Source organism: Oncorhynchus tshawytscha, linkage group LG01, assembly GCF_018296145.1.
Source record: "Oncorhynchus tshawytscha isolate Ot180627B linkage group LG01, Otsh_v2.0, whole genome shotgun sequence".
Classification (NCBI taxonomy): domain Eukaryota; kingdom Metazoa; phylum Chordata; class Actinopteri; order Salmoniformes; family Salmonidae; genus Oncorhynchus; species Oncorhynchus tshawytscha.
The window spans coordinates 89,721,671-89,746,902 of NC_056429.1; the positions used below are offsets into that span (position 1 = coordinate 89,721,671).

The 25,232-nt window shown below is 41.7% G+C and overlaps 1 protein-coding gene across 1 annotated transcript in view; it reads left to right on the top strand.

The window, feature by feature from the left end:
• The window catches only part of LOC112259988 (polypeptide N-acetylgalactosaminyltransferase 2-like), a 127,858-nt gene that overhangs the window by 78,330 nt on the left and 24,296 nt on the right, over positions 1-25,232 (top strand). Inside the window, exon 3 of the mRNA XM_024434752.2 lies at positions 12,435-12,588. Within this exon, the coding sequence (XP_024290520.1) occupies positions 12,435-12,588 (154 nt within the window). The remainder of the gene's footprint in view (positions 1-12,434; positions 12,589-25,232) is intronic.

Here is a 25,232-nt window from a genome sequence, read left to right on the forward strand (position 1 = left end):
GTTGGCTTTAGGGATGATCAGTGAAATGAAATTGCAGGGCACCAAATACAAATCAACATCAATCTCAAAAATCAAATTTCTCAAACATACATGTATTAGGCACCATTTTAAAGATACGGTTATTGTTCATCCAGCCACAGTGTCTGATTTCAAAAATACTTTACAGCGAAAGCTCCACAAACGATTATGTTAGGTCACCACCAAGTCACAGAAAAGCCCAGCCATTTTTCCAGCCAAAGAGAGGAGTCACAAAAAGCACAAATAGAGATAAAATTATTCACTAACCTTTGATGATCTTCATCAGATGACACTCATAGGACAGCATGTTACACAATAGATGTATGTTTTGTTCGATAATGTGCAAAACCTCAGTTTACATTGGCACCTTACGTGCAGTAATGTTTTGATTCCAAGACATCCAGTGATTTTAGCAGAAATACTCATAATAAACATTGATAAAAGATACTAGTGTTATTCACAGAATTAAAGATGGACTTCTCCTTAAAATATATATTCGATAATATATCACCCGGGAGTGTAGGTTTTTCAATAGGACAGGGAGAAACAATGGCCGCTTTACTCTGTTGCGCAAAACTCACTGAGAGCCCCCACCTATCCACTAACGCAATGTGATCTTTCTCGCTCATTTTTCAAAATAAAAGCCTGAAACTGTCTAAAGACTGACACCTTAGGGAAGCCATAGAAAAAGGAATCTGGTTGATATCCCTTTAAATGGAGGATAGGCATGCATAGGAACAGAGGTTTCAAAATAAGAGGCACTTCCTGATTGGATTTTCCTCAGGTTTTCGCCTGCAATATCAGTTCTGTTATACTCACAGACAATATTTTGACAGTTTTGGAAACTTTAGAGTGTTTTCTATCCCAATCTGACAATTATATGCATATTCTAGTTTCTAGGGCTGAGAAATAGGTCGTTTCAAATGGGTACGTTTTTTAGCCAAAAACGAAAATACTGCCCTCTACACGCAAAAGGTTAATGCAACTGCTGTGTCAGATTTTTAAAAAACTTTACGAAAAAAGCATAATCTGAGAACGGAGCTCAGAACCCAAAACAGCCAGAGGAATAGCCAACATTTTGGAATTAACAAAGTTAGAAAAAACACCATAAATATTCACTTAACGTTGATGACCTTCATCAGAAGGCACTCCCAGGAATCTCAGTTCGACAATAAATGACTGATTTGTTCCATAAAGTTCCATCATTTATGTCCAAATAGCCACTTGTTGTTCGCGTGTTCAGCCCAGTAATCCATCTTCAAGAGGTGTGAGCATTTCAACCAGACAAAAACTCAAAGTTCTGTTACATCGTTTGACATGTTTCCAAAGGACTGTATGGAAGCAATTGTTAGGATGTTTTTAACAATAAACATCAATAATGTTCCAACCGGAGAATTCCTTTGTCTTCAGAAAAAGCACTGGAACGAGAGGTAACTCTGTCGGGAGCACGGGTCATGAGACCGAGGCTCTCTGCCAGACCACTGACTCAAACAGGTCTTATGAGCCCCTCCTTTGAAAGTTGAATGAGGATTCTACTATAAAGGACAGTTGACATCTAGTGGAAGCCCTATGAAGTGCAACCTCATCCATTTTTCAATATGTACTTGGAATGCCAAGCTTTGAAAAACTTACAAACCTCAGATTTCCCACTTCCTGTTTGGATTTTGTTCTCAGGTTTTTGCCTGTCATATGAGTTCTGTTATACTCAGTCATCATTCAAACAGTTTTAGAAACTTCAGTGTTTTTTTATCCAATACTACTAATAATATGCATATACTAGCATCTGGGACTGAGTTGGACACAGTTTACTCTGGGCACGCTTTTCATCTAAAAGTGAAAATGCTGCCCCCTAGCCCAAACAGGTTAAGCTACAGGTGTAAGCATATGCTGACGTTACATAGGCTTCTCCTGCATTTAAAAAAGCAGCATGCCGTGTATGGAGGGATATAAATTACAGTAGTTTTACCATCAGAACTGTTACATATTCTCTCCTTGGCAAGGTAGTCCTTAGAGAGCTGTTCCATTTAATTTATGTCAGAAACATTGTGTTTTTTGTAAAGGTAGGGCAGGGAGACATCTTTCTGCTTTTATATCCTGAACAATATGTAGAAAGAATACTCTGGGGTGTACAATAGTTCCAGGGAATCATCACTACTCAGATACCTTGTTTCAATGCCTCACACTATTTAGGTCACTCTGCTTTACACTCAAGTTGGACCGAAAAACAGAATTCACAGTAGGGTTGCAGTTTTTAATTAAGCGGATTTCCAGATGGCCTAATATACAGTTACTCCTTTTTAGACTGTAAGAAAGTATGACATCAGAGCTGAATTTAGACATATCCTACACCATCCATTCCTAAATGTACATTCCCATATTACTACTGTACAATACGGTATAAGATCTGCTAGCAACTCCTTGACATATGGAGCTGAAGATCCATCCAAAATGTGGGTCCAAATATGCCAAGGCAGCAGTGAGGGGCCTTCCCCTCTATCTGTAGGACTTTGTGCTCCTCCAAGCTGCCCATCAGCCACAGTACTGTGTTTCAGCTAGAGAGCTCCACACAGAATAACAACAACAAAATCCAGAAAAACACATGTCAATAATGTTATAAATTGATTTGCATTTCAATGAGGGAAATAAGTATTTGACTCCATCTCAATCAGAAATATTTCTGGCTCCCAGGTGTCTTTTTATACAGGTAACAAGCTGAGATTAGGAGCACACTCTTAAAGGGAGTGCTCCTAATCTCATCTTGTTACCTGTATAAAAGACACCTGTCCACAGAAGCAATCAATAAATCAGATTCCAATCTCTCCACCATAGCCAAGACCAAAGAGCTCTCCAAGGATGTCAGGACAAGATTGTAGACCTACACAAGGCTGGAATGGGCTACAATACCATCGCCAAGCAGCTTGGTGAGAAGGTGACAACAGTTGGTGCGATTATTCGCAAATGGAAGAAACACAAAAGAACTGTCAATCTCCCTCAGCCTGGGGATCCATGCAAGATCTCACCTCGTGGAGTTGCAATGATCATGAGAACAGTGAGGAATCAGCCCAGAACTACATGGGAGAATCTTGTCAATTATCTCAAAGCAGCTGGGACCATAGTCACCAAGAAAACAATTGGAAACACACTACGCTGTGAAGGACTGAAATCCTGCAGCACCCGCAAGGTCCCCCTGATCAAGAAAGCACATATACATGCCCGTCTGAAGTTTGCTAATGAACATCTGAATGATTCAGAGGACAACTGGGTGAAAGTGTTATGGTCAGATGAGCCCAAAATGGAGCTCTTTGGCATCAACTCAACTTGCAGTGTTTGGAGGAGGAGGAATGCTGCCTATGACCCCCAAGAACACCATCCCCACCATCAAGCATGGAGGTGGAAACATTATGCTTTGGGGTTGTTTAACTGCTGAGGGGACAGGACAACTTCACCGCATCAAAGGGACATTGGACGGGGCCATGTACCGTCATCATGGGTGAGAACCTCCTTCCCTCAGCCAATTTGCAACCAGAGCTCACGCTGAGGTTGGTTAAGTTCCGTAGTTGATATTAGTCCTTCTAAATGTATGGACAGCAGCCCTCACGTCATCGGGAACACTAGGTTGACTTTTGTCAATGGGCTTTTGTAGTGGGGGAGAGAAGGGCGTGTTTCATAGTTCACAACCAATGCCTGTTCACTTGGGCAGGGCCACTGAGTAAGCATAGGTCACTTATGAAAACAATTCTCTCATTTAGAAGCGAAAATTACATTTGATCTTTTCACAAATAATTTCATACTTAAACGTTTAAATTGCACAACAATTTCATGTGAATCTGATAACTAGAATGTGTATACTTCCCAAGATACTTTGTAGTCCTATCATCCGTAATAATGTCTTGGATGACAACTGATCATATTCTCTCATATTCCAACGGATATTTTCAACTGGTTGGATTCCCGAAATATGGTTCAGTTCCCAGCTTTTGATGTTACCAGACTCTCTCTATGTCAATAAAGGGCTTTCCAAGAGTACAATCTGTAGAGAGCGAAAAGGGGGAAAGGGATTTATGGGGGCCGTAAATCTCACCAACAGGGCAACGTCATGAAACCCTTGACAATCAACCGTTCTCTGTCGGGGATGAAGTTGGCTTTTGCCGACTGGTCGAGTCCCGGTACACATTATTTTTCAGATGTTACCCTACTGTAGTTACAGTATTGTTCAAACTCACATCCATGAGCTACTTGCTATGGGCGTCACTGCTATTAGCTTCACAACTGACATTTGGACCAGCAAAGTCAGACCAATGAGCATGCTGAGTCTGACAGCACAGTGGGTCAACAAGGATTTCCTACTGAGGAAGGCTTGTATTGCATACCGCTGCTGCCATTTCAAATGGCATTTGAACAACTGACTGGAGAAATAAGCTAGTCAACTGCATCTGCAGCAGACGTGATACCCTCTGTCATGGCATTGAAATGCCTGCTCAACAAAACTGCCAACACAGACAGTGGGGTTAAAACTTGCAAAAGTTGTGGCTGTGAACAAGTGCTTCAGTGGCATTCTCTCTGAGCCTCTTTACTGTGTCACCACCATGCTTGATGTTCGGTAAAAGGACCACTACTTCGATGCAGACAAACAGGGTTTGCGTGAAATGTTACATACACACACAGCGACAGTGCGCACCGAGGAAAAGAGGCCACAGACAGAGAGTGCTGAAACTTCACTGCTTGACATGTATGGTGAAATCCTGGATGAGAATGAAACGAATGAATAATGAAACATCACAGCAAGCAAGTGAAAGAAATAGGTTTTGATTATGTTTTACTGGTAGTGGGGACATACGTAAATGCCAACAAAATAACTTTTGTGTGTGTGTGTAAAACCTTTATTTAACTAGGCAAGTCAGTTAAGAACAAATATATTATTCACAATGACGGCCTACACCGACCAAACCCAGATGACACTGGGCCAATTGTGCGCCGCCTTATGGGACTCCCAATCACGGCCGGATGTGATACAGCCTGGATTCCAGACAGGAACTGTAGTGACGCCTCTTACACTGAGATGCAGTGCCTTAGACCTGTGTGTGTGTGGGAGTGAACTATTTAACTGTACTAGAATGCTTAAAAAGGCCGCAAAAATGTTAAATATAGGTATCGTTTTTTGGGGGGGGGTAAGGAAAATATCGGTATTGGCCAAAAATGTGATATCGGTGCATCCCTAGTTATTATTGTAACTTTAGTAGTTTCACAAACGTTGGGCTATATGTTAAGATTTTTTGATACATTGTCAGGCTGCATGATGCGACTCTACTGAGGATTTGAAAAAAGTTGCTTGAAAGGTATGATGTCTGCTTTGTTTTTTTTGTGCAGGCTGTACACAGTTCATTAGTCTCTCATTCACAATTTGACAAGCACTTGATAATGTCTCGAATTTCACGACAGCATCCCCTTTGTATGGCCGTAATGCACGCTAAAAAAATCAATGGTTTTTGTGGCCGTTGTGCCGTCTGCCTGAGTGCTGCGCTCTCCGAAGCACCTCTCACTCACATGGCTCTCCATCACGTGATCTGGTCTTTCTTACAGGTAAAGTGAAGACACATCAGGGACGCAACTGCCCGCGTCCTTATCCAATTCCGATGTGTTATTTGGAAGAACTGTACACATTTACTTTTCTTCTGCCAACAAGATGAGAAGGCTTAGCGAACAGCTAAAGCACTAGCATATGTCAATCTACTATCCCCCATAGTATAAAAATGGACCTATTCTGTGTGAGAAATAAATATTCCAAAGTTTGGGACAGTTGTGGGATGTGATTGATCCCAAATTAATACAACCACTAGCATCAAAAAAACATTTTCTCCCAATGTGGCTTACGCAAGACATCAAAGTTTAGCTTGAAATTTTAATAAACTGCTATTTCTTCACATTATAAGCGCAGTTAGGCTTTACATCCTTTGTAATGCGGATGAATGTGCTTAATTTTATTGAGTTATTTAGCCACTTTAGTTGTGATACAAACCTTATCAACACATAAGCTAGGCTACATGAGGGGTGTGACTATGACTTGAAAAAGTAGCAAAAAAAGAGCCATTGTTTCTTGTGAATGATGCCCAGCATAAGTGATGAAATATAATTCACAAGTGATAGGCTAATACTTTCATCCATTATACTATTCTTGATTTAATCTCATCTTTATATATATTATTTAGTTTCTTTGTGAAATTTGTTTTGATTTAGAGTGGATCATTATCTGTCTCTCTCAAACGGGCAGTGGGAAAAAATACATGAAGCCTAAACAGATATAATATTTGACTAAAACATAATCATTTCAAACCTTGATTACATTTGGGTAGATTATCCTGCGTAGGGTTCCGTCTTTCGGATGGGACGTTCAAATGGGTGTCCTGACTCTCTGTGGTCATTAAAAATTCCATGCCACTTATTGAAAGAGTAGGGGTGTTCATCCCGGTGTCATGGCTAAATTCCCAACCTGGCCACATTCCACCATGGCCACCTAATCATCCCCTTCATTCATAATTGGCACATATGACTCCTCACCTCGCCACCTGATAGCTGATATGTGTTGAGCGTTCTGGCACAAAAAGGTTACCGTGCTTCACTGAGTTGGGAGCAGCTCATTGACGGTGTGTCGTTGAAATTCTAATCAAGTAAGGGAGAAGAGACTTTCAATTTCTTCAAACAATCAACCTTTTAATATCGATTATTTATTGCAATAATGGAGCTGGTCAATGATCGTTGAGGAAATTCAAAGGGTTTATATAGAAACCCCAAAACTGCTCAGTCATGGTTGGTTCCAACTCTCCTCGGCAGATCGGGGCATCGTAAGCTACCTTGTTTTCTTCTTGTGGCTATGTGTATCGGGTGTGTGAGGTCATAACGCACAAACGAGTCATAACGGCAGTTCCGTTACTCCTTTCTCAACCAAGCTAGCCTCTTCTCTTCATATCTCCACACAGCGGTGCCCTTGGAAGATAGTAGAAGAACAGGATGGAATGAAGAACTGTGGTCACACTGAGGCTCTTTGTCTTATGCTGTGTGACCAAGTTACTCTGAAGTAAAGATGTTTCGAAACAATAACAGGTTGTTTTGTCCATTTAAGCTCTCTATTCCGCAGTTGCCCCATGTCCTTGACTTCACGCCTAGACGAGCTTCAGGGAGTGAACGTGGAAAAGCGGAACCAACCCTGAGGCTGGGGAAGTGGTGAAACGAATGTGTATGTGCAAGGCAATATGCCTTCTTAATTCCTTTAACTTCTTATGGTATAGGGGACGCTTGCTTCCCACTTGGCCAAAAGCCAGGGAAAATGCGGCATGGCAAATTCAAATAAAATGATATAAAAATCAAACTTTCATTAAATCACACATGTAAGATACTAAATTAAAGCTACACGCGTTGTGAATCCAGCCAACATGTCAGATTCTAAAAAGGCTTTTCGGCGAAAGCATAAGAAGCTATTATCTGATGATGGCACAACAGTAAACAAAGAGGGTAGCATATTTCAACCCTGCAGGCGCTATACAAAACGCAGAAATAAAATATAAAACATGCCTTACCTTTGACGAGCTTCTTTTGTTGGCACTCCAATATGTATAAACATCACAATTGGTCCTTTTGTTTGATTAATTCCATCCATATATATCCAAAATGTCAATTTATTTGGCGCGCTTGATTTAAAAAAAACAGCTTCCAAATTGCGCACCGTCACTACAAAATATTTAAAACGTTGCCTGAGAACTTTGCCAAAACATTTCAAACTACTTTTGTAATACTACTTTAGGTATTTTTAAACATTAATAATCGATCAAATTGAAGACGGGAGACAACAAACCAAGCTACCTTTCAAGTCTTACGCAACTCTCAACAGTGTTACGCAGTTCCTAGATGGCCGTACATCTTCATTGCACAAAGGAATTAACCTCAACCAAATTCCAAAGACTGGTGACATCCAGTGGAAGCGGTAGGAACTGAGAACAAGTTCCTAAAAAAGATTGTTTCCCAATGAGAAATCACTGAACAGACAGAGACCTAAAAAACAAAACAATTCTGAACGGTTAGTCCTCAGGGTTTTGCCTCACAGACATGATTCAAACAGTTTTAGAAACTTCTGTTTTCTATCCAAATCTACTAATAATATGCATACCTTATATTCTTGGCATGAGTAGCAGGAAGTTGAAATTGGGCACGCTATTTATCCAAAAGTGAAAATGCTGCCACATATACCTTAAGAAGTTAAGCAGAGAGCTCTTTACCATCACTAAGCTCCTATTATAAAGCTACAAATAATTATATAGGTACATCAAATGCATCTTGCAAACACAGAATTTTTCCTTCACAGGTGAGTTTCCCCCTACTCTATAAAGGGCTTTGAGTATCTCAGTTGGCAGAAAAGTGCTTTATAAATCGGATCAATTATTATAAATGATTATTTGTATATGATAACATATGTATTTCTATTATGTGTGTGAATACTTGGGAATAGATTTCCAACATATAAATCACTTGCAGCTAATTTCCTGATGGTTTTAGTCTTTTATGGCCAACAATAAATAAAAAATAAATACATGTTTTGGGGATCAGGAAACATGTGCTGTGTGCTTTTCATCCAGTACAGTAATGTAGTGTACAGTGTTGTGCTGTGTACTTTTCATCCAGTACTGTAGTGTACATTGTGTATTGTGTGCGGTGTGTTTTCATACACTGTGCACTACACTACAGTACTGTATGTGCTGTGAGTGACTTTCCTCCTGGATCAAGATGTGAAGACCACCCAGTTTCTGAGTCATTCGATGCTTTGTTCCTGTTTTCTTATTCGTTAACAATGTTATTATATGCAGTGTTTTGATATGGAATCTGCTGACCGGCACACCAGGCCACAGACCGTTAATCTTCCTCCGCTGTGGCTGTTCTGCTCAAGAAGTGCCATGGAACATTCCTCGTTAGTTAGAAGGCTTCATGGATGGCCTGCACAATGTACAGCAATGTGCTGTAGTTTACTAGGGTTGAGTTCAGTAAGGTACACCATACATTTAGCACTGACCTGATCTACCTGGCCTTATCTCTCTGAGATGCTGTTCAGACTCCTATTATATCTTAATGGATTCCTACCACCTGAGCATCAACAACAAAAAAAACATGTATCCCGACTGACTGGTTTCAAAGCTTTTTGTCTAGTAAGCACAGCCAGAGGAGGAATGTTCCAGCTAGAGAGATGGGTGGTTGAACTGTCTAACTTTCACAGCAAGGAGAAGCTATAAAGGAGAGATGCAACTTGTCCTTAACTTGTTTCTTAAGGCAGGATTGCAGATCTGGGCATGAACCAGTTCCTCAGTTCTTTAAAGTAAAGATACTATATAAGGGATCGTTGTATACCTTATGTTCAAATGGTGGAACAAGCTTCCTCCTACTAGCTCTGACTTTGCTGATAAATACTTTCAGGTCAAATGTACTTGATACGATTGTCATATGTGGTTGTCTCACTTTGCTATCTTAAGATGAATGCACTAACTTAGTCGCTCTGGATAAGAGAATCTGCTAAATGACTCAAATGTAAATGTAATGTTCCAGAATTTACTGCAGCGGGCATGGAGGATTTGATTTCCTCTTTACAAATCTAGTCCCATCATTACCAGCAGGCCATGCCCATTAACACAGCCTTAACAGGCTTAACTGCTGCTATTAGCAAAATAACAAGTGACCTAATAACGTAATGTCTTACATGTTTATTTTATTTATTAAACTAGGCATTAAGGTATGTGAAAATATTTGATGTAAAAATAACAGATTACAACAAAATGTGCTACTGCATGTCTGTACATTGTGATGACATAAGACAGAACCATTTAATAGACTGCACCATTCATTTCATAGATGGTCATCTGTGGCTTCTGTTAATCACGGAAATGACAAGGTCAACTGCTTTTTTGTCAACAAACTTAGTCGGTTATAATGCCCCCTGCATGCAATTTACCATTTCTGTGGAACAATTAGCATCTGAGACAGATTATTCTCAGACCTTCCTAATTGTCATGCTGAAGACAAGCTGTCAGAGCTCAATGAGATTAATTACTCATGGTCTTTTTTCTCTGCGTGCCCCTACCCTGTCTGACAGATAATGTAATCGAATGCTGCCGTATGTTTTAGAGGCTTCATTAACATAACAGCTGCATTAGTGTTTAGTCACACTGATATCCAGTGTTTATGTGGGGACATATTTTGTTTTCATATGTTGTTGTGACAAGAATTACAATTACACATGGCATTTTATTTAGATTTTTATTTAAATGCATAATAATCTGACTAGGCTTTGTGAGTGGGTGCTCCTGCGGGAGAAGTGTAGTTGACTGCAGACTGTTATTACAGTTTGGGAAAGTCTTTGTAGTGTAGCTGACTGCAGACTGTTATTAGGGTTTGGGAAAGTCTTTGTAGTGTAGCTGACTGCATACTGTTATTAGGGTTTGGGAAAGTCTTTGTAGTGTAGCTGACTGCAGACTGTTATTACAGTTTGGTAAAGTCTTTGTAGTGTAGCTGACTGCAGACTGTTATTACCGTTTGGGAAAGTCTTTGTAGTGTAGCTGACTGCAGACTGTTATTAGGGTTTGGGAAAGTCTTTGTAGTGTAGCTGACTGCAGACTGTTATTAGGGTTTGGGAAAGTCTTTGTAGTGTAGCTGACTGCAGACTGTTATTACCGTTTGGGAAAGTCTTTGTAGTGTAGCTGACTGCAGACTGTTATTAGGGTTTGGGAAAGTCTTTGTAGTGTAGCTGACTGCAGACTGTTATTAGGGTTTGGGAAAGTCTTTGTAGTGTAGCTGACTGCAGACTGTTATTAGGGTTTGGGAAAGTCTTTGTAGTGTAGCTGACTGCATACTGTTATTAGGGTTTGGGAAAGTCTTTGTAGTGTAGCTGACTGCAGACTGTTATTAGGATTTGGGAAAGTCTTTGTAGTGTAGCTGACTGCAGACTGTTATTAGGGTTTGGGAAAGTCTTTGTAGTGTAGCTGACTGCAGACTGTTATTAGGGTTTGGGAAAGTCTTTGTAGTGTAGCTGACTGCAGACTGTTATTAGGGTTTGGGAAAGTCTTTGTAGTGTAGCTGACTGCAGACTGTTATTAGGATTTGGGAAAGTCTTTGTAGTGTAGCTGACTGCAGACTGTTATTAGGGTTTGGGAAAGTCTTTGTAGTGTAGCTGACTGCAGACTGTTATTAGGGTTTGGGAAAGTCTTTGTAGTGTAGCTGACTGCAGACTGTTATTACAGTTTGGTAAAGTCTTTGTAGTGTAGCTGACTGCAGACTGTTATTACCGTTTGGGAAAGTCTTTGTAGTGTAGCTGACTGCAGACTGTTATTAGGGTTTGGGAAAGTCTTTGTAGTGTAGCTGACTGCATACTGTTATTAGGGTTTGGGAAAGTCTTTGTAGTGTAGCTGACTGCAGACTGTTATTACAGTTTGGTAAAGTCTTTGTAGTGTAGCTGACTGCAGACTGTTATTAGGGTTTGGGAAAGTCTTTGTAGTGTAGCTGACTGCAGACTGTTATTAGGGTTTGGGAAAGTCTTTGTAGTGTAGCTGACTGCAGACTGTTATTAGGGTTTGGGAAAGTCTTTGTAGTGTAGCTGACTGCAGACTGTTATTAGGGTTTGGGAAAGTCTTTGTAGTGTAGCTGACTGCAGACTGTTATTAGGGTTTGGGAAAGTCTTTGTAGTGTAGCTGACTGCAGACTGTTATTAGGGTTTGGGAAAGTCTTTGTAGTGTAGCTGACTGCAGACTGTTATTAGGGTTTGGGAAAGTCTTTGTAGTGTAGCTGACTGCAGACTGTTATTAGGGTTTGGGAAAGTCTTTGTAGTGTAGCTGACTGCAGACTGTTATTAGGATTTGGGAAAGTCTTTGTAGTGTAGCTGACTGCAGACTGTTATTACAGTTTGGGAAAGTCTTTGTAGTGTAGCTGACTGCAGACTGTTATTAGGGTTTGGGAAAGTCTTTGTAGTGTAGCTGACTGCAGACTGTTATTAGGGTTTGGGAAAGTCTTTGTAGTGTAGCTGACTGCAGACTGTTATTAGGATTTGGGAAAGTATTTGTAGTGTAGCTGACTGCAGACTGTTATTAGGGTTTGGGAAAGTCTTTGTAGTGTAGCTGACTGCAGACTGTTATTAGGGTTTGGGAAAGTCTTTGTAGTGTAGCTGACTGCAGACTGTTATTACAGTTTGGGAAAGTCTCAAATTATCTGTGAGCTCTGGAATGTGCAAAATAAACACAAAGGTGCACTTGTGAAGAAACTGCAACCAGAAGGTGATAGCAGCTATTTTCTGCCCAGTAACAGGGAGGGAGGTTAGAACATGTTTATTTACTGTGCTGCAGTCCATTGTACTGTCTTCATTTCCTCTCCTGTGTCTCTGCTCTGGTCTGCAGGCAAGGTGAGATGGCAAGACTTTGACCAGGACCTATATGTTGGTGCTACGGTGGTGCGGCCAGGGCAGGATCCCTACGCCCGCAACAAGTTCAACCAGGTGGAGAGTGACAAGCTGAGGATGGACCGCGGAGTCCCTGACACTAGACACGACCAGTAAGTCTCCATTCCACCTCAGTCATGGGTGGAATTGAGTGGGGAACACATGAGTACAGAGTGAAAGAAGTTTAGCTCAATTCATGGTGATTTTACTGCAGTGAGTAGTTGAGTGATTGGCCCTGAACATCAGTGCACTTACCTATTAGTAATGTCTTATGGGGAAAGACTGGGACCTCATGCTGTCATCTGATTATCAGGAGGGCAACATTAATCAGAGACATTTTTATTTTTCCACCTCCGTAGCCTAACGACAGGGTTTCTTCTTCTGCTGGCGCCTCAATATAACCTAACTAAGCCTCACAATAACGCTGGACAGAGTTTCTTCTGCTGGCGCCTCAATATAACCTAACTAAGCCTCACAGTAACACTGGACAGTCTAGCAGAGACCTTTGGCACAATCATCTGAAGCTACCAATTGGCTCACCCACTCACTGCCCAAAGATCAAAGTAAATGCAGGTCCTCTGGAAAAAAATACAGGCGAATAGATGGCTTATTGTGGGAGGTCATGATGGTAGATTGATAGCGAATTACCCTTCAATTTTCTTCCTTGTTGAAGCAGTTGATGTTGATCGATGGTGCCTGTTAGCAGTTGATGATGAATCCATGGTGTCTGTTAGCAGTTCATGCTGCAGTTGGTGCCTGTAGTTCGTTGAGGTCCAACAGTGTCCACCTTTATTTATGTCTGTGCTTTTGATGTTTGCTCAGGGTGGGCCAGGGCTCAGTTTCCCAAAAGCATCTGAAGGCTAAGTTCATCGGAGCATCAGTAAATCTCTGAGCTGTTTCTCAAAACCATTGTTACCAAATATTTTGTATTTGTGTTTATAATTGAGCCCCATGTAGCTGCTGCTTTGGCAACAGCTATCTTCCTGGGGTACAGCATAATTAAGGCAGTTTATACAATTTTAAAAACATGGGGTGGGGTATACATGAGTGTCTGAGCTGTGTGCCAGTAGTTTAGACAGACAGCTAGATGAATTCAACATGTCAATAACTCTCATAAATGAAAGAAGTGATGAAGTCAATCTCTCCTCCACTTTCAGCCAGGAGAGATTGACATGCAAATTATTCATATTAGCTCTCTGTGTACAGCCGTCCTGTTCTGAGCCAATTGCAATTTTCCTAAGTCCTTTTTTTGTGGCACCTGACCACACGACTGAACAGTAGTCAAGGTGCGACAAAACTAGGGCCTGTAGGACCTGCCTTGTTGATAGTGTTAAGAAGGCAGAGCATCGCTTTATTATAGACAGACTTCTCCCCATCCTAGCTACTACTGCATCAATATGTTTTGACCATGACAGTTTACAATCTAGGGTTCCTCCAAGCAGTTTAGTCGTCTCAACTTGCTCAATTTCCACATTATTTATTACAAGATTTATTTCAGGTTTAGGGTTTAGTGAGTGTTTGGTTCCAAATACAATGCTTTTAGTTTAAGAAATATTTAGGGCTAACTTATTCCTTGCCAACCACTCTGAAACTAATTGCAGCTCTTTGTTGAGTGCTGCAGTCATTTCAGTCGCTGTAGTAGCTGACGTGTATAGTGTTGAGTCAGTGGCATGTCGTTAGTAAAAATTGAAAAAAGGGGCCTAAACAGATACCCTGGGGAATTCCTGATTCTAACTGAATTCTATTTGAGAGGCGTCCATTAAAGAACACCCTCTGTGTTCTATTAGACAAGTAACTCTATATGCACATTATAGCTGGGGGTGTAAAGCCATAACACATACGTTTTTCCAGCAGCAGATTATGATCGATAATTTATCTCAGCCAATCCTAAGTCATTTGTGTAAGTGCTGTGCTTGTTGAGTGTCCTTCCCTATAAGCATGCTGAAATTCTGTTGTCAATTAGTTTACTGTGAAATAGTTTTTGACCAGATAAAATGCTATTTTTTTCCCAGATGTTTACTAAGGGTTGGTAACAGGCTGGTTGGTTGGCTATTTGAGCCAGTAAAGGGGGCTTTACTATTTTTGGGAAGCAGAATGACTTTAGCTTCCCTCCAGGCCTGAGGGCACACGCTCTCTCTAGTAGACTTAAATTGAAGATGTGGCAAATAGGAGTGGCAGTATCATCTGCTATTATCCTCAGTAATTTTCCATCCAGATTGTCAGCCCCCGGTGGCTTGTCGTTGTTGATAGACAACAATATTTTTTTACTTCTTCCACACTGACTTTACGGAATTCAAAAGTACAATTATTGTCTTTCCTAATTTGGTCCAATATACTTGGATGTGTAGTGTCAGCGTTTGTTGCTGGCATGTCATCCCTAAGTTTGCTTATCTTGCCAATGAAAGTCATTCAAGTAGTTTGCAATATCAGTGGGCTTTGTAATGAATGAAGGAGCCGAGTTGGCTTTTTCCCCCAAAATGTAATTTAAGGTGCCTCAACTTTTTACTATCATTTATATAATGTATCTTTGTATCATAGTGTAGTTTATTTTTTAAATTTAGTTTAGTCACATGATTTCTTTCTTATTTGCAGTATGTTTTCCAATCAGTTGGGCTGCCAGACCTTATTGCCATATTTTATTTTATTTTTATTTTACCTTTATTTAACTAGGCAAGTCAGTTAAGAACAAATTCTTATTTTCAATGACGGCCTAGGAACAGTGGGTTAACTGCCTGTTCAGGGGCAGAACGACAGATTCGTACCTTGTCAGCTCGGGGGTTTGAACTTGCAACCTTCCGGTTACTAGTCCAACGCTCTAACCACTAGGCTACCCTGCCGCCCCATACCGTTTGCCTCATCCCTCTCAACCATACCATTTTTAAATTCCTCATCAATCCAAGGGGATTTAACAGTTTTTATAGTCATTTTCTTAATGGGTGTGTGTTTATTAGTAACTGGAATAAGTAGTTTCATAAATGTGTCAAGTGCAGTGTCTGGTTTCTCCTCATTACCCAAACATTCTTTACATCATCAACATATGAATCACTACAAAACTTTTTGTTTGACCTTTTATTATTATGCCCAGCCTTTGGAACTTTGTTTTTCCTAGATATGGCTATTATCAAATCAAATTTCCTAGCACGGTGGCTAGGAAAAACTCTCTAGAAAGGCTAATAATAATCACAGTGGTTGTTGAGGGTGCAGGCCAGCACCTCAGGAGAGAAACAGCACAAACAGGCACAGACGCATGCATACACACACACGATAACATACGCACTATACACACCTACACATGGATTTTGTACTGTAGATATGTGTTAGTTGTGGAGTAGGGGCCTGAGGGCATGCAGTGTGTTGTGAATGTATTGTAATGTTTTTAAATTTGTATAACTACCTTAATTTTGCTGGACCCCAGGAATAGTAGCTGCTGCCTAGGCAGGAACTAATGGGGATCCATAACAAATACAAATGAAAACAAGATGCATGCATTAAAATATAAATATATTTCAATCATATTTAAATACATTTCATGTTCAATCAATTTGAGTTCTATTTTGCGAATTGTAGTCAAATTTTTGCTCAATCTATTTAATTTATTAAACGTTCTCTCTGTGTGGCGTTTTGGGAAACACGTTACGTCTTCAGCGGTTGTAGGAAAGATGCCTCATTAAAACACTCGTAAGTCTGACTTCCATCGCTATCGGGAAACCAGGCCCTGGTCAATAGATATTAGATACTCCAGGGAGAACCTTCAGATAACAGGAAGCCCACCCTGGAAGAGCTTCCTCCATTACCACATAATCATGTCACTCATCATCCAGTTAGACAATCACTCTGCTGTTTTATTTGCCTGTGGAAACCTCTGTGGCCTCGCTCTTATACCCTCAGATATCCAGAACGTTTGAATATCGGACAATGCAAAGCGAATAAGCATGAGATTTATCCCTGTGTATAATGGATTCTTTATCTCTTATGGAGGGTGTGGGTCCTTTTGTGAGGGAAATTGCTGTGACTAGGGCAGGTGCCCAGGGACTTCCCCAATAGTGCATATAATATTGAACTGGAAGTGCCCCTTTTGATCTCTGATGCCCATTCATCCCACATTTACATTTTAGTCATGTAGCAGACACACTTATCCAGGGCCACTTACAGTTAGTGCATTTTGTGTTTGAGGCCTTCTGGCCCTGTGGAACAGAGCGTGTTACAAGAGGAAATATCGAAGACCGTGATACATGGAAGTGGATACAATTGAAGAGGGGGAGCACAGAGGCCAATGTGTTGGAACGCTAATGAGAGGGAGTGGTTGGTGGCTCTAACAAAGTAGCTTTCCCTCTGACATTCTGATCAATGTCTTCAGGGGGCCCAGGAGTCTCCCCTGCTCCTCTGCTTTATCTGTCACGTTGGCTCCCTCATGTCAGCCAAAGGAGCGCTGGTCAAAGGTACAATTGGTTGTTCTCCGGGCTGGTCGGCCCTCCTGTGCTCCCGGGGACCTGGGCACGATCCCTGCCAAGATATCGGGACAGGAGGGCCAAATCCATATGGTTTGAGTAAGCCTATGAGTTGTTGTTTTGGCCCTCAGCGGTGGGTTTAAATGCCAGGTAAGTCTAGTACTCCTTTTAAATGGGAACTGATCTGGTAGGCACAGGAGACATGGTTTTCTCTATAGAGCTGGTACAGTACATGTCGACTCGTGAGATTACACCTCGTGCTATTCTTCTGAGCATGGACCAAATATGACATTTGCCAGATGTAGCAGGCAGTGAAGCAATGTTGATTGAGGTACACCATTTTGATTTAGCTACAATATAACATGACATCTGATCAATATTCTCCACCATTAATGCTCATGGGTCATGTTGACAGCAGTGTTCTTCAGTGGCCACGAATTAATATATTGAGGTAAGCATTTCTGCCACTCTGTGAAAACACTTTCTCCCGCTGTCCCACCGGACTGATGTAAATATATTGGTGGGTGGGTACTGGTTAGTAAACAAAACTCCCTGGAAGTCAATCCATAGGTATGTCATTGCTGGCTGCAGTTAAAGCCTGATTATTCAAAATAATCATTATGGTGTGAGTCAAATATGTCTGTGTACTCACAGCTGTTGTCTCTACTTCCCATGCTGTACCTGCATATCTAAATGCAAATTGGCAATTGTTCATTTGACAGTAACAAATATGAAATGGCATTTTTTTTACCATCCAAAGTTTTTTTTAAATTGTTTTTTTAAATCATAATTTTCCTGTTCGTCTCTCATTACATTTTTGCTGGTCTTTGACAAACATTCTTGTCTGCTGTTCTAGATTAATTAGTAGCTTGATTATGGTTGTTCCTTGAGCTGCAGGACAAATATATTCAAGTCTAAAAAGAAAAGTTATTGGTGCTGCTTACTGTTGTGTCTTTGGCATCATTAAACTTAAGACTTATTTGTAGTTTATCAAATCAATTCAAATCAATTAACTAATCAGGTAGATGTAATTAACTAGGAAGGCGGAGCACCAAGGAATATATTCAGATTACAAAATTATAATTTTCCTAATCAATTTCTGATATTTTAATATCTGATCAATTAGTCTTCTCATTAATTAATTATTCTTTACCTCACGTTAGTCTCATTCCAAACGTAGTAAATTGTTGGTTATCTGCACGAACCCAGTCTTCACTGAGTCATCCATACATCAATTGTCTTACATAATTTATTTACTTACTAAATAATCACAGAAATGCACAAACAGTAGATGTAGTTACAAGGAAATGATAGCGGATGTGCCCTAGTGGGCTAAACCGGCATCACGGCTTGGTGGACAAAATGGAAGTGGGGGTCGACTGAGATAAGACACTACAAAGTTGATAATTCTAACAATTGAAATGATAACCCTTTGCACATGAACGCTCACTCATTCGGGAATAATTGCAATCAATATATATATATTTACGCTCAGTGTGTCGTCCTGATATCTGTTGGAAAGTTTGTCTGCCCTCTCTCTCTGCCATGGTTTGAATGGATAGTTCAGAGTAACATTCAGCAATGTCGTTATAGAATAGATGTTTCGGCGGTTGTCGGTCTTCGCGTTCAATGATACCGAATTCCTAGCTGCAGACTAGTAATTAGTATCAAAGATTTGTTCTTATTCTGTCGGTTCGATAGCCTCAGAGTTAACCACGTGGAATGGTTAAGAATTCAGCAATGGGCTCAAACCTTAGCCCTCTCGTAATGGAGTTCAGCTTGGTCTCTACTCAAACCTTAGCCCTCTCGTAATGGAGTTCAGCTTGGTCTCTACTCAAACCTTAGCCCTCTCGTAATGGAGTTCAGCTTGGTCTCTACTCAAACCTTAGCCCTCTCGTAATGGAGAGAAGCATGGTCTCTACTCAAACCTTAGCCCTCTCGTAATGGAGTTCAGCTTGGTCTCTACTCAAACCTTAGCCCTATCGTAATGGAGTTCATCTTGGTCTCTACTCAAACCTTAGCCCTCTCGTAATGGAGTTCAGCTTGGGCTCTACTTAAACCTTAGCCCTCTCGTAATGGAGTTCAGCTTGGTCTCTACTCAAACCTTAGCCCTCTCGTAATGGAGTTCAGCTTGGTCTCTACTCAAACCTTAGCCCTCTCGTAATGGAGAGAAGCATGGTCTCTACTCAAACCTTAGCCCTCTCGTAATGGAGAGAAGCATGGTCTGAAGATAAGATGGTGCTCGCTGTACACAAAGAGGGAAATGTCATGACATTACGTTAGTAGTTGTTCCCAGAATGAACTTGACATATCCAACTGAAGGTACTTTTGGCATCACTAGGGAGAGCGCTGTAGTATGAGTTATTTCACCAGTGAGTTATGGTTTGGGAAGGCCTGTGGTGGTCTTAGCTAACACGGAGTTCACCATCTCTCATGATCGTCTGTGCCTGGAGTTTGACATTACTCAACTCCGTCTCCGCAAAGACGTTAATGACTCTTTAAAAAGCAACAAATCCCTTTTGAAAACTGCCTATGTGGCATCCATATGAGGCATTGATATGAGTCCGAAACAGTTATTCTAGTGTGTAAATAGGGTTTGGAACATATATGCGTCACAACGGGTAAATTAAGGTTTTGATTTGACAATGTCCATTTGCCCACTGACATGGGGTGAACAGCTGCGGTGATTGCTCTCTATCCAATAGCATAGATAGTGAGACAGACCCGCTCAGCAGCTCTGACTTTGTTTACGTAAGACGACACGTCACGCAATTGTGAACTTTAGAAATAGTGCACCAGACACCTTAGTTAGATGTCAAACTAAAACATCCTTGGTGAAAACGTCAACATTATTACATATTTCTGGAGTTATCTTTGATTCATTCTGGGGATTTTGAAGAAGGGAAATAGGACAAACATCCTTAAACAAAGGCGGAATCGGTCAGGAAACACACTTCCAAGACTAAAATCAATTTTTTCTAATTAGCAACAGAAAAACACGTACCAATCAGTGTGTTCAGTGGCTCTTTAAAGTACCTAAAATATACTCTTGAGTTGTAGCATGTGACTTGACTATCTCATTCATGTGTCATACACTAAGCATTTAGCCACACCACTATATGTTTCCCATGAGCGCCTGTGGTTTATGACTGGTGGGTATGCAGGATGTTTGGTCAGGAAGGTCTGTGCCCTCCAACCCCACACCACCCCCTGTCTGTTTTCTGACCAGTCAAGTTCTTCCACACCGATCTTGACAAACCATTTCTGTATGGACCTCACTTTCTACACAGGGCATTGTCATGCTGAAACAGGAAAGGGCCTTCCCCAAAATGTTGCCACAAAGTTGGAAGCACAGAATTGTCTAGAATGTAATTGTATGCTGTAGCATTAAGATTTCCCTTTACTGGAACTAAGGGGCCTAACCCGAACCATGAAAAACAGCCCCAGACCATTATTCCCCCTCCACCAAACTTTACAGTTGGCACTGCATTGGGGCAGATCGCGTTTCTCCTGGTATCCGCCAAACCCAAATTTGTCCGTTGGACTGCCAGATGGTGAAGCATGATTCATCACTCCAGATAACGCTCCTCCAGAGTCCAATGGCAGTGAGCTTCACACCACTCCAGCCAATGCTTGGTATTTTGCATGGTGATCTTAGGCTTGTGTGCGGCTGCTCGGCCAAGGAATCCATTCTATAAGCGCCCGACGAACAGTTCTTGTGCTGGCGCTGCTTCCAGATACAATTTGGAACTTGGTAGTGAGTGTTGCACCCGAGGACAGATGTTTTTTACACGCTACGTGTTTCAGCTCTCGGCGGTCCCGTTCTGTGAGCTTTGTGGCCTACAACTTCGTGGCTGAGCCATTGTTACTCCTAGACGTTGCCACTTCACAATAACAGCACTAACAGTTGACCGGGGCAGCTCTTAGCAGGGCAGAAAACTGTCTTGTTGGAAAGGTGGCATCCGATGACGGTGCCACGTTGAATGTCACTGAGCTCTTCAGTAAGGCCATTCTACTGTCAATGTTTGTCTATGGAGATTGCATGGCGGTGTGCTCGATTTTATACACCTGTGTGGCTGAAATAGTCATTTGAAAGGGTGTCCACATACTTTGTATTTTTGGTGTACTTTGTGTCCTGCTTTTTCTCAAGTGTTTCCTTTATTTTGGCAGTTAACTGTATGTTGGTCATATATGTCAAAGCATTTCAATCATCCTGCATAACTGGAAATGCTAATTGACAGCATTCTCTTTGTGGGTCTGTCTGTATTGTGGGGCGGCAGGGTAGCCTAGTGGTTAGAGCGTTGGACTAGTAACCGTTGGACTGTATCTCTTGCAAGTTCAAATCCCCAAGCTGACAAGGTGTCGTTCTGCCCCTGAACAACCCACTGTTCCTAGGCCGTCATTGAAAATAAAAATTAGTTCTTAACTGACTTGCCTAGTTAAATAAAGGTAAAATAAATAAATTGTCTGAGTAATTGAAGTTAGATATGGCTACAGACATGTATTGTTTGGGATTGCTCTGCCAACTATAATGGCACATGATGAATCAATCTCTTAAACTTGCTGTTGTTTAGTCTTGGCTAGCAGTGCTCTCCATCCTCCTCCTGCTCAGCTTCTTTCAAGCCCGTCATTTCCACTGCCCCTCGAGTGGATGAGCACAGGCTGGGGGTAAAGCAGTCACCAGGAACCAGGCTGGGGAATAATCAGTCACCAGGAACCAGGCTGGGGAATAATCAGTCACCAGGAACCAGGCTGGGGAATAATCAGTCACCAGGAACCAGGCTGGGGAATAATCAGTCACCAGGAACCAGGCTGGGGAATAATCAGTCACCAGGAACCAGGCTGGGGAATAATCAGTCACCAGGAACCAGGCTGGGGAATAATCAGTCACTAGGAACCAGGCTGAGGAATAATCAGTCATCAGGAACCAGGCTGAGGGTAAAGCAGTCACCAGGAACCAGGCTGGGGTAAAGGTCACCAGGAACCAGGCTGGGGAATAAGCAGTCACCAGGAACCAGGCTGGGGAATAAGCAGTCACCAGGAACCAGGCTGGGGGAATAAGCAGTCACCAGGAACCAGGCTGGGGGAATAAGCAGTCACCAGGAACCAGGCTGGGGGAATAAGCAGTCACCAGGAACTAGGCTGGGGGGGGAAATAAGCAGTCACCAGGAACTAGGCTGGGGGTAAAGCAGTCACCAGGAACCAGGCTGGGGGTAAAGCAGTCACCAGGAACCAGGCTTGGGGTAAAGCAGTCACCAGGAACCAGGCTGGGGGTAAAGCAGTCACCAGGAACCAGGCTGGGGGTAAAGCAGTCACCAGGAACCAGGCTGGGGTAAAGCAGTCACCAGGAACCAGGCTGGGGGTAAAGCAGTCACCAGGAACCAGGCTGGGGTTAAAGCAGTCACCAGGAACCAGGCTGGGGTTAAAGCAGTCACCAGGAACCAGGCTGGGGAATAATCAGTCACCAGGAACCAGGCTGGGGGAACCAGGAAATCAGTCACCAGGAACCAGGCTGGGGGTAAAGCAGTCACCAGGAACCAGGCTGGGGGTAAAGCAGTCACCAGGAACCAGGCTGGGGGTAAAGCAGCCAGGCTGAATGTGAACATTATATTTCAGCTTTTTGTCTTCTCTCCTCTGTCTTTGCTGTGAAAAGGAGTATTGTGATGAATGCTACAACTACACTAGTCTTTAATTTGTTCCATATCAAATGCACTCTTTCAGCGTTCACTCTGTCCTGTTAGTTTTAACATGGAAATGGGGTAGAATTCACAGTGATTGATTTGTTTATTCCAGAGGTACCGCATGCTGATTTAATTTCCCTTGTTTAATTTCCCTTGTTTGTGTCTGTAGAGAGCGGTAACTTCTAGGAGGGGATTGAACTGTATCTCTCAGTTGTCACTGTGCCAGGATCACAGTATGTGCTCTGGTTAAAAATTATTTCATGCAGAGGTCTCTGTATTCATAGTGGATTGATATCAATGCCTGGGGGTGGCACATTGATTTGTTTGCCTCACCAGCTTGGCTCCTCTGTGTGTATGTGTGTTGAAGTATCTGGGGATTAAATTAATGCTGGTTCACCATATATGGCCATAGTGATAGTCAGTGTATTTGAATCAAGGATACGTTTCCTCTATAGTTGACATAAAATACATTTCTAATTTGGTATGATTAGGGGAAAAACATATTGACTGTATATATTGGTTGATGATGATTATGATTAGGCCAGTGTCTTTGAAAGTGTTGTCTTCACTGAGAGTTTGAGCTCTCCCAAAGTTTCTCTGGCTGACATGGTTAGCAGACAAGTGAAAGATACCCACAATATGCCCAACATTTACATGCATATATTTCAATACATTTGAAGCTCTTTTATTCCCATGTCAATGTGAGCTGTGTCTACAGAGCCACAGGGAGGTTACCCCGAGTGTCTGAACCATGTCTACTACAGTACCATTAGTACAAATGGTTTTAGGATTTATTTCAACTCAACTGTTGTTTTTTCTTGTCCTGGACTCTTTCTTGGCACCAGTGGAAGATGTCTCACCTATTTTATTTGTTAATACACCTCCTGAGCCATGGCGAGGGGACATTTGGCCCATAGACTTGACCTTGAAACTTGCAAAGAATGGGGGGGTGGAGCTTCTGTCCTGCTTTCCGCTCTGCTTCCTAGTACCCCCAGAACTTAGTCGAGCATTCGACGCAATACGCACAATTTTAGTTCTGAGTTTCTGAGATTACTCCCTGCCTAAGTACCACTATCCCTACTGTACTGTATGTAAGGTGCTAGACATATGGTCACATCAGTGACGTTTTCTGTACAACTCTCTATCAGTTTCCTATCACTGTTTGATGTGAGCGAGAGCTCTTTCGGTTTTCTAAATTCAGCTCAGCTTCCTTTCTTCCCCATCTCTGCTCTGCCTGCGGCTGTCTGCCAGGCACCATCAAACACTTAGGTGGGAGATTACTCCTGATTCTCGTCACAACAGAGCCGTGTGTCTGTTTAGAGCCAATCAAAATGGAGGCTTTTTATTTCAATGTCCTTTTTTTAGACCAGCTTAAATTGCTTGGCTTCTTGTTTACTCTTCAGACAGAGCGTTACCTTGGATGGCAGGAGGCCTGCTGGAGGCTACGGGTCTTAATGAGAATGTTTTATGTATCGTCTGTCGACCCAGCGGGGATTCTAACCGTTGTCTGGCATTTTAGCCACTGTTTCCCATTCTAATGAAGTGTTCTCGGTGTACACTGCCGGATGAATATTTCATGAGAAATGTGAGAGGGTCGCATTGAAGCGCTGCATGGCGTGCACGTGAAGAGGCCACCGAAGGACCAGGCATTAGGCTAGACAAAGCAACTCATCAGCCGTGCTTGTTTTGTCTTCAAACTATGTCTAGTCTTTCATATCCCCTCCCCACAGTGTCTTGTTACTGACACCTCGTTTCTATTACGCAGCTCAGAGGGAGCTACATTACATGAAGTATGATGTTGTCTGTGCAAAGAAAAGGGCCGCAGTTTGTTTGGTACACATCCGGTGTCAAGGGCTTGGTTAAGCCGGGGTTGGTTTACTTGACCACTTTACATCCATTCAAAGAAGCATTTACTTTAATGTGAATGCAGTCCTAACAGTAATGTAGGTTAGGAATCATCCTGTGGAGGGTGTACATGTGCTATGTTCGAGTCAGGCACAGGCTGTACCTCAAAGGAAATGGCCTCTTCAGTGCCATCGTGTTATAGTGCCTACCAGATCTGGATTCAAATACATGCGTTTTTAATGTTTTTTTTTATTTTTTATTCTTCTCTGGTGTGTATTTGAAGTTTTTTTTTTCAATAATTTCTTAGAAATACTGGGTATGTGAAATTACAGTATATACCCCTAAGACTAACCAGACCTGGGTTCAAATACATAGACTATTTGAATTTGAAAATATATTTGGAAAGTATAAAATATAAATCTATTTCCAAATACATTCCAATATACAAATATTTGTATTTTCAAATTACTTTGAAATGTATGTGAAGGTAATTGAAATAATACATTGTATTATTTCAATTACAAATATTTGAATCCATATCTGGTGCCTAGACATATCCACTGACAGGTATCTGGAGCAGGATCTGGAATTTACACTGTACGCTTATGGAAACATAGTGAAATACATATATATTTAAAATGCCGGAGCCTTGCCGGTACATTGTAAACTCCCATATTCCGTTTCATGTTACACCCACTACGTGTCATCTCAAACATGTTATAGACGGTTTACCTCTTTATGACAGACTGGGTAGGCAGAAAACACCATCTCCAAGGAAGGTTA